At 33.2% G+C, this 14344-nt stretch overlaps 1 protein-coding gene across 2 annotated transcripts in view; it reads left to right on the top strand.

The window, feature by feature from the left end:
* The first annotated feature begins 2202 nt into the window (after positions 1-2202).
* Wb (wing blister) overlaps positions 2203-14344 on the top strand; it is a 197696-nt gene continuing 185554 nt past the window's right edge. For both annotated transcript variants that reach the window (XM_083041632.1, XM_083041631.1), the window contains exon 1: positions 2203-3214. In XM_083041632.1, coding sequence (XP_082897758.1) covers positions 3088-3214 — 127 coding nt within the window. In that variant the 5' untranslated portion in view covers positions 2203-3087. The remainder of the gene's footprint in view (positions 3215-14344) is intronic.

The raw sequence follows: 14344 nt of genomic DNA, 5'->3' as shown, positions 1-14344 counted from the left end.
TTACGAAAAACAAACGAAATATGAAAGCATTTGAGACCTCAGTATTGTTCTTAATATTCTTACGTTACTGCATTCCATGTAGTAAACATCCTAAAAATATCGCTTTTATCAAGCTCATCTTGAAAGTTTTGCATCATAGTCTCGAACGAAATATTATCCTAAGAAACAATTAGCAGAGGCGGGCTTTTATTCCATAGGAAATTTAGATCTTGCTTTTATTGCCACTTATGTTTGATAGATTTGAACGACAGCGATAATCCCTGGGAAAAGCATTATTTTTGGAATCGTAAATGCTTTTATATACTCGAAAGGTACATTTCTATACTAACATTCATCACCTCTAATTTGCTTCAAAATTTATAGAAAGCTTCTTTTTGGTCTACAAAGATACACCTATATGATGTTTTAAGCTGGGCAAACAATATGTTGTTTTTAGGAAAAAACGCCATTTGACACGATTTTTTTCAAAGATAATATATTGTTTGCCCGGCTTGAAAATATCATAAATCTTAATTGTAAACTAAAAAGAAGCTTCATATAAATTTTAAAGCAAATCGAAAGTGATGACGTTAATATAGAAATTTACCATATTAATATATACTTATATGTATATATATTATTATATAAATTCATTATCTTGAAATGAATGAACTAAGATAAATTATTGTATATATGTGTTTACTTTTTGAATGTGTATCATTAAAGAGATTTCTTTCAACGTGCAGATGTTATAAACATAAATCAAAAATAAGAAATGCTTAATAGTTATTTTATAACACATTCCAATTAATTTAATAAAACGCGCGTTAATGATTGAATTATATCTATTTTTATAATGCGCTAATTTTACCTTTTCTCCAAATTTATTTATGCAAGTTTATCGATAACTTGACTTTAATAAAATTTATTAAAAATAAAATTTAGTTTAAATTAAAACCAAGTAAAGATTATTTAATCTATGATATTCATAAATATTAAAATACTTGATATTTCTTTGGAGAGATTCTTTCTCCCTTTGAGAGGAAGAGAAGGAGAGTGTATTTTTATCATTATTTTTTACTAGTGTATACATAGTATTACATAGGCCTTTTTACATATTTCTGGCTGCGTTTCTGCAAACCTGTATTATTCAGTGTATTATTAAATTTTAAATTTTTGCAACGAGAATGTTGCGAATAATAAGCTATATCGGCTTATAATGCGGTTAATATGATTATTGCATTTATATGATTGTTGCACTGAGAGTCGGGGTTTAAAGAAAGTTGCCGCCACCTCTGCTAATTGAAAGATACTCTATTATAATAATAAATGGCAGTTCATGGCGGGGAGCGCGGTGGTTTTATGAGAATATGATAGATTCAGGACGCATAACCGAAAAAATATTTAATAAAAATATACGCCCAAGTAATGACCGGATATCGTGTCGAGACTCATTGTCAATGTAGCACGTTTATAACATTGTGTATTTTTGTGCGCAAAACACAAATCTGTAAATTAAAATCCGGCTTTTCTCTTCGGAATCTACTGTAACTTTTTTCCTACTTAGGAGCGACAATTTTAATTTACAGATTCGTGTTTTACGCACAAAATATACAATATTGTAAAGTTTCGGCAAAATCGAAGAAGACGGAGCTCTCCTTCAGTATTATCATTTATGAAAACTGACAATGTAAAAAATCTATATATCGTGCATCATAAACAAATTTCTAAAAGAAAGAATGTATATAGTGTACGAGATAAAATAAATTATATTAAATCTAATAAATAAAACATACTAGATTAAATAAAAATATAAGATTAAATAAAAATGTAGGATTAAATAAAAATATATCATTAAAGAAAGCTTTAGAATGCAAATTTTCTTCACGTTTAAAATTGTAGAAAGAATCGACAGTAATATAAAATGCGGAGACAACACGCTCGAAATCTTACAAACAGATAGAAACACGATTATTTTGCGATCTGAAGTTTCTCCGTGCGATAAAGTTTCTTCGAAAAAAAAAAGAAGCTAGCTCTCGCACATTATATTGGGCTTATTCTCAGAAAAGCACCACCGAGACAGTCGCGCAGTAGTAGTATTGTTTTTTCACCTATATATCTATATCTACACAACACGTTGCGCGCTAGTCGAGGGAAGAGGAAGGGGAATCTCGCTCGCTCGGTGGTGACTTCGGCGCTTCCTTCGTTCAGTTCGCTCGCGACGTTCGTTTCGGTTAGGTCGCAGCGTCGTTTGTCCGCGAATTTCTCCCTCTCTCTCCCGCAATATTTCTCGTTTCGGAAGAAATCTCATTATCAGTTTCGTGTGTTTTTACCTTCGTAGCTGTAAAATCCAAGTGCCCGTCGCGGATTATAGTGCTTTAGTTCGTCATAAATACGTAAAACGCACGTGCCAACTTATTTTCTCGTCGAAGAAGCAACAAGTAAACACGTGCAAAATTCGCACCATAAAACCCCGCTCGATCTCGCGGATTTGAGACACGAGCGACAAGTTGGTTCGTTTCGACGCCAAGTTCACGCGAGTGAGAAAAGTTCGCGATTGAGATTTCGTGAGATTTTCGCCGGGTATATTTCGCGAAAAAAAATAGCGTGCGTCACAATAATCGTTGCTTCTCGAACCTCCTCGGAATCGGTTAACGTGCACACAAAGGAATCGCGCGTTTTTCGATGGGGAAAGTGGTGCAGTGATATATATATATGTGACATCGAAGATTCTCCGAAGGTCTGTTAATGGCGGCGAATGCAACGTTCGTCGTTTCGAAAAGTTCACCCCACGGAAAGAGGAGAAGCGCGAGTCGATTCGCCACGTGATGGTATAATTTTTCCAGTAATTAAATAGTGATTGACACATCGCGTTGTTTGAGACTCTCTCTCGATCGAGACGATAGAACGACGATGCGATAAAGTGCGTATCCGGAATTTCGCGTGCGTTTTTTCGATGAATGACGGAGAGAGGAGGCGAGATAACGAGCGATTCGCGGAATTTTGCTCTCTTTCGCCCATTGAGGGATCCGCGGACTATGTGAGTGTCTTTGTCAATGGTCGCCTTTGTTCGATCGTATCGAGGAACTGCGGGAATTTTCGTGGACCATGACCACCGCCATGAAGAAGGGCAACGTGACGTTACGGCGCCTCCTCGTTGTCGCTTTTTTCTTGGTCCTCTGCGACCTGAACATCGTCCAAGCGGCACGTGGATTTCGGCACAGCTTCAAACAAGGTTAGTTTCTACCTGCTTTCCACCACTACATATCATTCCATGTTGTCTTTACGTCCTTTACGATACTATTGTTTAGAAATTCCATTGAACATGGATTGAAAAGTTTATACGTCAATTCGAGTTTGACAGATTTGTTCGACAAATTTTTATGCAGCCACATTTTCTTAATTATTCTTTGGAGACAATTTAAATTTCAGTTTAATAATTGTCTAGTTTATATAACTCTATTTTATATATTATATTGATTTATTTTTTACCACATTAAAAACATTTTTTTATTTGGAAATATAATGCTGTTCCAAAATGTCTAGGTCTTATAATTAGATTATATAATTAAAAATAAAATGTATTATAATTAAATTATTACTTATCACTTATTTAATAATGTTTAGTATAATTCAAAATTATTTTGAAGTTTTTGTAAATTAAATAATCAGCCTCGAATTATATAAAATTAGATTTATATTGTTATTGAAGTGAGGATATATTTTCTCGGCGATGTTTTGTGTTTTTCTGAGAATAAGCCCAAAACAATGTGCGCAGTTTCTGCGCGAGCTTGCTTCTTTTTTTCCGGTCAAACCTTATCGCATGAAGAAATTTCAGATCGCAAAATAATCGTGTTTCTATCTGTTTGTAAGATTTCGAGCGTGTTGTGCGTATTTTATATACTGTCGATGCTCTCTAGAATTTAAATGTGAACAAAACTTGCGATACTGATGTTAAACATGATAATATCCCTTAAAATTTAGTATTTCATATTTACATAATATTGATATTGATATGATATGTAGAAAAATTGAATGGAATACTATATATTACAAATCACAAGTCAGTATCAACGTATAATTATCTCAAGTGTGTAAATTTCGAATTTTATGACATACTTTGCGCGATATTTTAGTTTTCTTTTTATTTAGATTACGATATCTTCGCCGACATTAACACTTGGATTTGTATAACACAGAAACTTTACGCATTTAAATTACAACCGTTTATCCATACATTGAACATTATGTAAATCGATATAATAGTTTCCTAAACATTTCATCATTTGAATTTTGTTACTGGAAGCAAGTCATTTTTCAGAAAATTGATTATACTTTACATAGAAATATTTATGTAAAGATATAAATTATTAGAAATTTTAAGCCGTAAAGAAAGCATGAAAAAATCTCCAATACAATTTATGATAATTTAAATATATAAGTAATTATCTTTTTTTTTTGAATGTCGACAATGTGTTTATATTTTATATTTATATATTTATATATTTATATATTTTCACATTTACTTATACATGGAGAGAATTTTCTCTTAGAATTTACCCTGAAAATCATGGTAATCGTGGGACAATATGATATGGAAAGAATTTTATGAGAATTTCTCTGATTAATATTTATCACAATAAAAATAATAATATTTATCACAATAAAATATAAAACATGTTTGAATAATTTTACTAAACTGCATAGTAAAATTAATCAAACATATTTTATATTTTATTGTGATAGATATTATTTTTTTGTGATAAATATTAATCAGAGATAAAATTCTTTCCATATCATATTGTCTCACGATTACCATGATTTTCAGGGTAAATTCTAAGAGAAAATTCTCTCTGTATATTTATATTATTTGTATATAATTTATTTATATATTTAGATAATTAAATTTTATTAGTAGTATCTGCAAAATATTTCCTTGCATTGACACGCAAGTTAATTATCGATACAATATTAAATATTGCTTCACATTACACTCTCAAGAGTATTCACGCAATTTTCGCGAGTCTAACGACTCCTCTGCGATGCCGCACACACTTTGACGATATTTTCCCGACGAGATTAAATCTCGCGCAACGCGATACTTCTCACGTTTCTCCTCGCGATATAAGTCGCGTAAGTTTCGTTTCCGTAAATCTCGGCTGTGATTTCCGGCGCAACGACGTCGTCGTGTCTCACACAGAGATGCGGTGTGCTTCTCGTGTGTGGTCTTTTAAAATATTGTCGAAAATTCCGACAAATCCCGCGTGTGACCTCGTAAAACGTACGTCTGCCACGAGAATATTAAATGTCAGGACATTCCGCAGTCTTCTTCTCCTTTTCCCTCCACTTCCTCCCGAAGATGAGGTGACTCTTTGCTTTATATTTAGCGACACGACGACGGCCGTGTTGAATCCACCGCACATAGGACGCATCGCGAGTGTTAACGCAACCCTTTTACTCGTTACTCGAGGACGATCAAAGGCATTCTCCCGGGGATATCGATTCTTTCATACGGCGATATCGCGCGTGGAACGTGCGCGCTCCAACGATGAGCAACAAAAATATTGGAGGGATAAGAGAAATGTGTGGAGAAAGAGAAAGAGAGAACGCGAAGAGGATACATTTAAAACGTTTCCGGCTGGTGTAATTTAATGTAATTTATTAGCTGACTTTTCGCGCGGAGAATTTATTCGTAAACGCGTATAAATAAATATCTGACACAATATATAGCGCTACTGAAGAATTTTGTTAAGTCTTTGATAGTTGAAAATTTTTTTAAGCTGTAACAATTTTTTTTAAGTATCTTTTTTTATTTTTCGATAATTTTCCTAATTTTTATAAAAATAATTTTGTAATTGTTTTTATATTCTTGCGTTAATAAAAAAGATACTTTATGTATATGGATGAAAAAAAATAATAAAATGAAAACATTTTAAGAGATAAGTTAATTCTAATCATTTTATCATTTTTTTCATCCATATATATAAAGTATCTTTTTTATTAACGCGTAAATTTAAAAATAATTGTAAAATTATTTTTATAAAAATTAAAAGATGAAATACGAAAAGATTTTATGTGCTTCTAAGAGCATTAATTAAATTTAGCTTTTTGCTGTTATTTTGATCGTATCATTAACGCGAAGATTTAGAAGAGACATGTCTGAGATTCCTTGATACGACAATGTATCATGTTGTTCTAAATTGTCCATTGAGTTTCAATGACGTTCCCTGGAAATACGTCCATTGAGTCGTTTACAAGTTAATTAACAGTCATTAACAATAATTAACTTTAGCAGACGCTTTCATCCTTTGTTTCATTCACGCTGTTGCTCTTCATTTTTATCTCTCTCCTCGCTTGTTGATCTTTGAATTTTTTCCTTTTTTCTTCCTCTTGAATTTTAAGTAAGTCCCTTTTCGGTCCTTCCAAGAGAAAAAATCGCGCGAGAAACACATTTTTAATGACGCTTACGCGATAATAACTTTACGGCGATCTCGCATGGATAAATAAAAATAATGCGCGATAATTAACGTTTGCCATCGGCTGTCCCCCGATACAAGACGGATCGATCGATTGAACGTGTAGTCGGGTGGACGAACGAGCCGCCTCCGATCGGATCTTTGAGATATCGAGATGGAGCGGCTCGTTCGCGCCAACCCGCTCGTTGTGTGTCGCTTCCTGTTTCTGCAATCCGGTCGATCGGCTCTTGCACACCGGCAAAAGAACGGTGAAATTCCATTCCGGAATATTGCGAAATGGTATTCTTCTCTCTCCTATTACACACACGCGCATGTAGCATACAATATATTGCATAATGCTTAAGCTATCGCGTTGCATCTTACAACTTGTTGCATATTTATAGTCGTATCGGGTTTGCCGGATGGAAATAGTCATTTTTGTTTTATTCATACACTGCTGTAGGAAAAAATGAAATTTCAGGCATACGAAATATATCTAAAAAAAATGTATATAAAGATTTCTTTATTTACATTACAGAAAATTGTAGAAATTATGATTTTAACATTTTATTTTATATTTTATAGAAGTTATATAATAAAATCGTAAACTTAACAATTTATTTAATTATTTGACAATTTAGTCATTGATAAATGAATTTATGATTTTATTATAATTTCTATAAAATATAAAATAAAATAGAAATGAAAAGCAAAAAAGCTCGTGTAATGTAAAACAAAATTAAAAGAATTAATAAAATCTTTGTCTCGTTAGTTGACCCATTAATTCCTTTAATAAAATAAAACGTTAAAATCTTGTAATTTCTACAATTATACATACAAATATATAACTGACAATAGATAATATCTGTCATAAAGATATAATTTTTATCGCGAAAATTAATGCTCACTATATCATGTCTTTCCTCATCGAGTCTCGTTTCCTGTTTGTGCATAATGATTAAACCACCTAAAGCGATATTGCACACGCAATCCTTACGAAACGCACTTTATTCTATGCGTCGCATTGCTATGCAACTTTGTTCACGTGTTTGGGTCTTTCAGAAACTCTATAGAATGTTATAACTATATTTTACGCACATAAAATGTTTGTTCCGTAAACTTTTATGCAGTTTATTTTGTAACTTTCTTAATAAAATATTCGTATACCTCTAATGAGACAAAATTTTTGTACATTTTAGAAAAATATTAATGAATATTTTGTATGCTTAAGTATAGGAAAAAACGATATTTTGTGCAACTTATCTCATCAATTTCACATATACAGTATATCTTAAAATTAGTATCCGGTAATTTCGCGATGTTGCTTAACATTTGGCGCCGTCAATATTGATGATAACTCGAATACACAGACATTATGCAATTACTTCACGTGCGATTTTCGAATAATGTCACGCGAGAGGAACGATAATGAAGCGACTGGCTGAATCGGATGAAGATAAAGGGATAAAGATCGTTTTGCGGTACCCTCGAGTTGTCGAGGCGATGGATGGCGGTAACCGGACTCTATCTAAACGGCGAAGATTCGCCCGAGGGGAGATCATTAATTTAATTAGTTTCGGAGAAAGGGGCGGGTTTAATCGTTCGCTCCGATGGATCGACGTGAATGCTCGTTGTTCGCGAGATCCGAAGAGGCGGGTGTTTCGGCTTTAACAGCCGCTACGATGCGATCAACGTTTATCTTAAAGAACATTTAACGGGGAAATTTAAAGGGAACCGATAATATATCGATGCGACGACATTGGAAATCTGTCTCGATCCATCCGTGATCTTATCCGTGATTGTCATAACATATTTTTTGCGATGAAAAATAATCTTTATTCAGTTTAAATTAACTTTTCGCGAGAAATATATAATACTTATTTCATAGTGCCTTTCGATGCATTTTTATTAAACATTATTAATTTTAAAAAATATTTAGAATATATCGAGTCATTAATTGATATAATTTATTAATTATAATATTACAAGCTATGAATTATATACAATATGTATACTAATTTTCATTTAAAGTAAAATATCTGAGACGAAATATGGATATATCACACATCCATGATATCTATTAAATATTCAGAAAAAATTCGATACTTGTAACAGTGTGACATTATTTAAATCAAAATTAGTGCATTTAATTAATCGACGAATATCGACGAATTTCTATTAATATTAAAATTCAAAATATTTAATTCTTTAAAATTAAAAGTCATATCTTTTTATTTAATATTTTGGCCAAAAACATTGATTTAGCTTTTTATTTCGTTCAGATTCAGTATCGATCTCGAGAATTGGTTCGCAACAGCAGACGTCAATCACTTTGATGTTCCGAAATACGTCAGTAACGACATAAACGGTGGGCTTTACGTAGCGCACCTGGCGCTTTTCGTAGCCAACGCGACGCCCGAAATCACACACTGCGCCGTTCTCGAAATAATCTCATTCTCGTTCCGCGCGCGGTTCTCGTTTTGTTCCTGTTTAAATGCCAGATTGGACAGGACACATGCAAAGTAACATTGCCGACGTGTGCGTGCCCGGAGTACCGAGGGTTCTGTCAGACCACGTGGCCGCGAACAGATCGGGGGCCCTTAAAGGAATGCAAGACCGTAACAAAGGCGATTCCCTTGAACTACGATTCATGACCTTCGAGGCTATCAAGAGCCCATCACTATTAATTGCTCGATCTACATTTCTCGATGAGAAAGAATTTCTTTGCTCTAAAAATCGAAAGTCTTCGAGATCAAGCGCGATCTATTTTGAACTCATGTTCCGTATTTATTTTATATTTATTATAGATTTTATTATAGATTTATTATATATTTATATAGATTGAAGAATTAATTTTGAATTTTGATATTAATATAGAAATTCGTCGATATTCGATTAATTAAATGTATCAATTTTGATTTAAATAGTGTCACATCTTTTGTTACAAAAGCATCGAATCTTTTCTGAATATTAATGACATATCCATATTTCACCTCGGATATTTTAAGGCGCTTCTGCTTTTTCATTGAATATGTCTGTATAAAGCATTCGGGAGAGACGTATCAATTATCGACGACGAGTCGTTGATGTTCGCCGCGAGTCTTAATTGGTGTGGACGAAATTAGTACAAACGTGTCCGCCGACAATCCTCTTTCGGTCGCTACTCGATCGAACGGCGATTATTTCCGTTTCAAGACGACGAAGCTCGTTCATTATCGCATCTCTTGTATTGATGTTGATTGCTTTACGAGAGAAATCGGATAACAAAATTACGTCGCGAGTTAATAAGAGGATATTCGTATTAATGACGATTATGTTACGCGATTATCGATTCTCGGAATTGGATAAATCGAACTAAATTTATTGGAAATCTTAATATACTTAATAATTTCACAAAGAGATATTTATTTATGACATAGAGTTTGATATTGTGATTTGATGGCAGTGTCGTATCTACAATTTATAAAAGGTATAAGGAATCTAGGAAAGTTATAGAGAAAAATTTTAATTATCCATTTGATTAAGTAAAATTCGTAATTTAATCTTAAATCTCAGTTTGTAAAAATTTGTTTGCAGTGATGCATATTCGGATAATGCAGCAAATTTACTCCTGTGAACTTGGCATCCAATTTGATTTTTTTGTATTTAATCATCGGAACTATTTAAAATACTTACGTAGAACTCTAGAACTATTCAAAAGAATGCCAGAACTCTAAAAAAAACTTTAAAATTTTTAAGTATGGTGTGCCAAGTTCACAGGAGTAGCAAATTTGTAATTAAAAGCCCGATTATTAATGAAACATGATCAGCGAAATTTGAATTAATTAAGTGTCAGCTTAATAAATAAATCATGAATGACGGTAGATATTTTTGCGGCCAAAATTGTAGGGCGGATACGAAATCACGATCATTACCGGTACAACATGATCTGCCCACGTGGGCATGATAAAATGAATGGACGTTCGCGTTGATATAGTACGACTTCATACGCTATAATGTGCAGTAATATATCTAAGGAAGCCGCGAACTCGTGAAAGATACCGTTCTATTTCTAACTTTGCATTCAACGAATCGATGATTCATGATATTTAGAAAATATCTAAGCTTGCGTATGCAAAATCGACAAAAGAAACGCCGCTTTTATACTATGACATTAATTTATTTTAATAACAATTTCGTAAGGATAATATTGCTTGTAAAAAATTCTGAATATAATTTCAATTATTATATTAATAAAATATATGATAATATATTTTATTAATATAATATGATAATATAATACGTAATATTAATAAATTTAATGTAATATTATTGACGGTATCTTTTGTTCTTAATTTCGGAATATTTAATCGGAGGATGGATGATGATAGAGGCATCGCTGTTCGCAACAGGTCTTCGCTCTCGAGAATATCGACATTTCCACCTACGTCAATCGCGCGCATGTATCCCCCCCGTTGTATTTCAATCGAGTTTTACGACGTGCATTACGTCGCTTAATCAAATCGCGGAGGCGACGCAGTCATGAATAAGCGTGATTAATGAAAAACATTAAAAGTGCCGAACACATTGTGATAGTGCTGGATCTAGAGAAAAAAAGAGAAAGAATGAGAGAGAGAGGAGGGAGGGAGCAGAGACACTAGGGTAGTTTGTGCATGCGTCACTGAATGAATGATTAAGTAACACAATACGTCATAAGGCCAAGCGCTACGTATGAATGAACATTAATGTTTACGTGTCGGCATGAATGGATATAAAAGTTTTTTCGAGAAGAGTTTACGACGCATTCTTCGCTCCCTCTTTTTTTCTCGCAACAGAAGCATCTTCCGGAAACAAAGGGCAGACGAAACTATCTTTGTGATACTCTTTTTCATTCATAGACATATAATGTGAATTGGACAACTGTTTGTCTTTCAAGGGTTTTTATGGTGTTTAATTTCCTTGTTGAAAACGTTATTTTTATTTTATTATTTTTGTTTTAATATTTCATATCTAGATTATCAAATTGATCGAATTATTGAAATTAAGTTTGTTTCGCCAAAATTTCAAAAAACTTTCACGATTATATCTCAACTCTTACTAACATATATATAAAATATATACATCCATATATCGCAGATGAAAGATAAAAACAGTTAATTTAATCGGTGGACGCACTTATATATAAAGAAGATTTAAGTAAAAAGCCTTTTACTGATACAGAGCATGAAGCAAGGAGATGTAAAAATGCACATATCGAGTCCAGCCGATTATGGTATATCTAGTCTTCATATCCTCGCAGCTCGGATAATATATGACATTTGTCACCTCCTGGCGAGTTTATGAGTCGTGTAATTCCTCTTTATGGTGGTGAGAGCGTAACATCTTATTCTTTTTCCCCGGTCCCATAACCAGTATCGTCGCCTAATGGATTTCATCTCGAGAACGAATTGACTTGAAATCTCGAGGATAATTTCGAGGATTGGTCTCGATTTTGTTGACATTTGCACGGTGCCCTATATCGTTTAAAGAGAAGAACGTGATCTTTGTTTATGAGGCTAACCATGAGATCTTCAGCTTGATCGTTTCTACCGCACGAATCTTTAATCAGAATCTTTATATTCCGAATGTAACTTTGAGAGTACTTAATATTTAAGATTATCCCGCAATAAAAATATTGATTTAAGCAATTAATTTATACAGTGCGTTAAATATAATTTTTTTAAATCTGTCTATAATAGCAGATCAATTTTCTAATAAAAATGTTTAATTTTTGAATTTTGAATTTTAACAGTTTGGTCAATTTTATGATTCACAAAAGGATAAGATACAAAAGAATCTAAGAGAAAAATAATGACAAGATTAATATATGTATTTATTAAATAAATTTAGCGACAAAGTAATTATTAAAGTAAATATTTCAAAGAACCGATATTTGAGTGACGAATTGTGTTACGGTTTTACAGAGGCTCTCAGATTTGCAAACGTGATCCAGAAATTCATAACTAGAAGTATCTTAAAGCCGGAATAGTAATAGGCATGATTCATAGCGGTGGAACTTGACAGCTTCGTCCGGTGACTGCCTCCGATTGCAATGTCGCATTAAGCTGGCAAAATTCGGGTCTGTAAAGAGAGGCTATTTATATCGCGATTCGCGACACAGTTGCCGTATACTTATTTACTTCCGAACGTCAAATCTTATCTAGTAGCATCTTTGAAGAATATTCCTAAAAAGATCAAAGAGGCACACATACACACACACATGCTCTCTCTCTCTCTCTTTTGAAGAATATTCTGATACGATCAGTATATATTAATTATCTAAGATCTCATCTAATATATAATATATAAATTAATTTTTCAGATAATATCTGAAAAAATAATTTATATTTTTAATATTATATATTATTAGTTTTATATTTTTTAAATATTATATTAGTGCTTATGCTATATTATTACTTTCTTTCAAAGTGTATTAAAATATTTTGATCCGTATCATAATAATTTATATCGGTATGTTACACAAAAAAGATATCAAAGAAATATCGCGTAGTAAAAGTAAATGCACTTTCAGATTCTGTGTGCATCCATTTTTGAAGCTTTTCACGTGTCAATTATAGAAAAGTATGCTGCAATAATTATTCGTCAAGTGTCACGTGTTTTATTCACCCGAGTCGGAAGTGAAAGATAGCGGAATAAAGGGATGGCGTGTAAAACTTGCTAGCTCGTTTCGTAAATAGGCCCAGTCGCACGACAGGAAGTCTTGCCAGATGCTGCGGATGCTGCGAGCTTCCTCGCGCGTCCGGAACTCTAGATATCCAAGATTATTTCATAACACAATTGACGAATTCTCAAGTGCGTTAATCGAGGCGAGAAATGCGATGATTCGCGCGGATTTCATAATAATGCGTCGCTCGTTATTTTTAAACTGCGGAATTTCAGAGCGGAGACGCCTCACGCAATTTTGCTGTAAATATACGCGAATGATGATAGCCGAACGATGAGGTGAGATGGGTTATCTGCTCGTATTCCCCGTAAAAAACGGCAGCCGAAGTTTTAACAGACTACAAATCGTCCCGAGGACACGCGGCGAGCTCATCGACGAAGCGTCGATAGCGATCGACAAGATGCAGATAACTGGTCGAGTAATCGTTCAAGAATCGCCTTAAAAGGATGCCCGCGCGTGATTGATGCAAATCGCCCGGAATATAAATTTAGCATTAACGATAATAGTCGCGGTCTTTTTTACGATAAGAATGTTAATTTGGAAAAAAAAAGATTCCTTATTTCTTTTTTTTCTGACAAAGAAATGGGGTATCAATATTATCGCGCGATATGAATCTCCGCTTACTTTTGAAATTTAAAGACTAATTTATTTTTAAAAAATGTTACTAGAAAATTCTTTTGATTATTATAACTTTTTAATATTCACTATCGAAAATTTTTTTTATGAAGAATATATTATTAAAAAAGATTTTTTAATTTTTTCTGCTAAGGGAATGAGATATCAATTTTATTGCATGATATGAATCTCTTTAGAAGACAAATTTATTGTTAAAGAAATTTATTTTTAAACTTATTTTATTGTTTAAATTTATTTAAAAAAAGATTTTTTTAGAAAACTCTTTCGTTTATTATAACTTTTTAATATTTATTATTGAAATATTTTTTTCGATAAAGAATTATTCCGTCTCTTCACTCGACATTGGTTTTTATTCTTCTTCACGCGTCAATAAATTTCTCGATCCGTTTTCGATATCAAAACAAGTGTTGGCGAATCAGGATTAAACACGCAAACAACACCGTTGGGGTTCACGTGCGAGAATGCGTAAAATCGATAACCCGAGAGATGCCAAATTGGATGTTACGACGGTAATGACCGTCGAATTACACGAAAACGATCGGCAGCATCGGCGATCGACGCTAACGTTCCT

Source organism: Prenolepis imparis, unplaced genomic scaffold (assembly GCF_030444845.1).
Source record: "Prenolepis imparis isolate NDT839.2.m4 unplaced genomic scaffold, iyPreImpa1.0 SCAF_7, whole genome shotgun sequence".
In the NCBI taxonomy this organism is placed as follows: Eukaryota; Metazoa; Arthropoda; class Insecta; order Hymenoptera; family Formicidae; genus Prenolepis; species Prenolepis imparis.
This window is presented reverse-complemented; position numbering and strand designations above follow the sequence as displayed.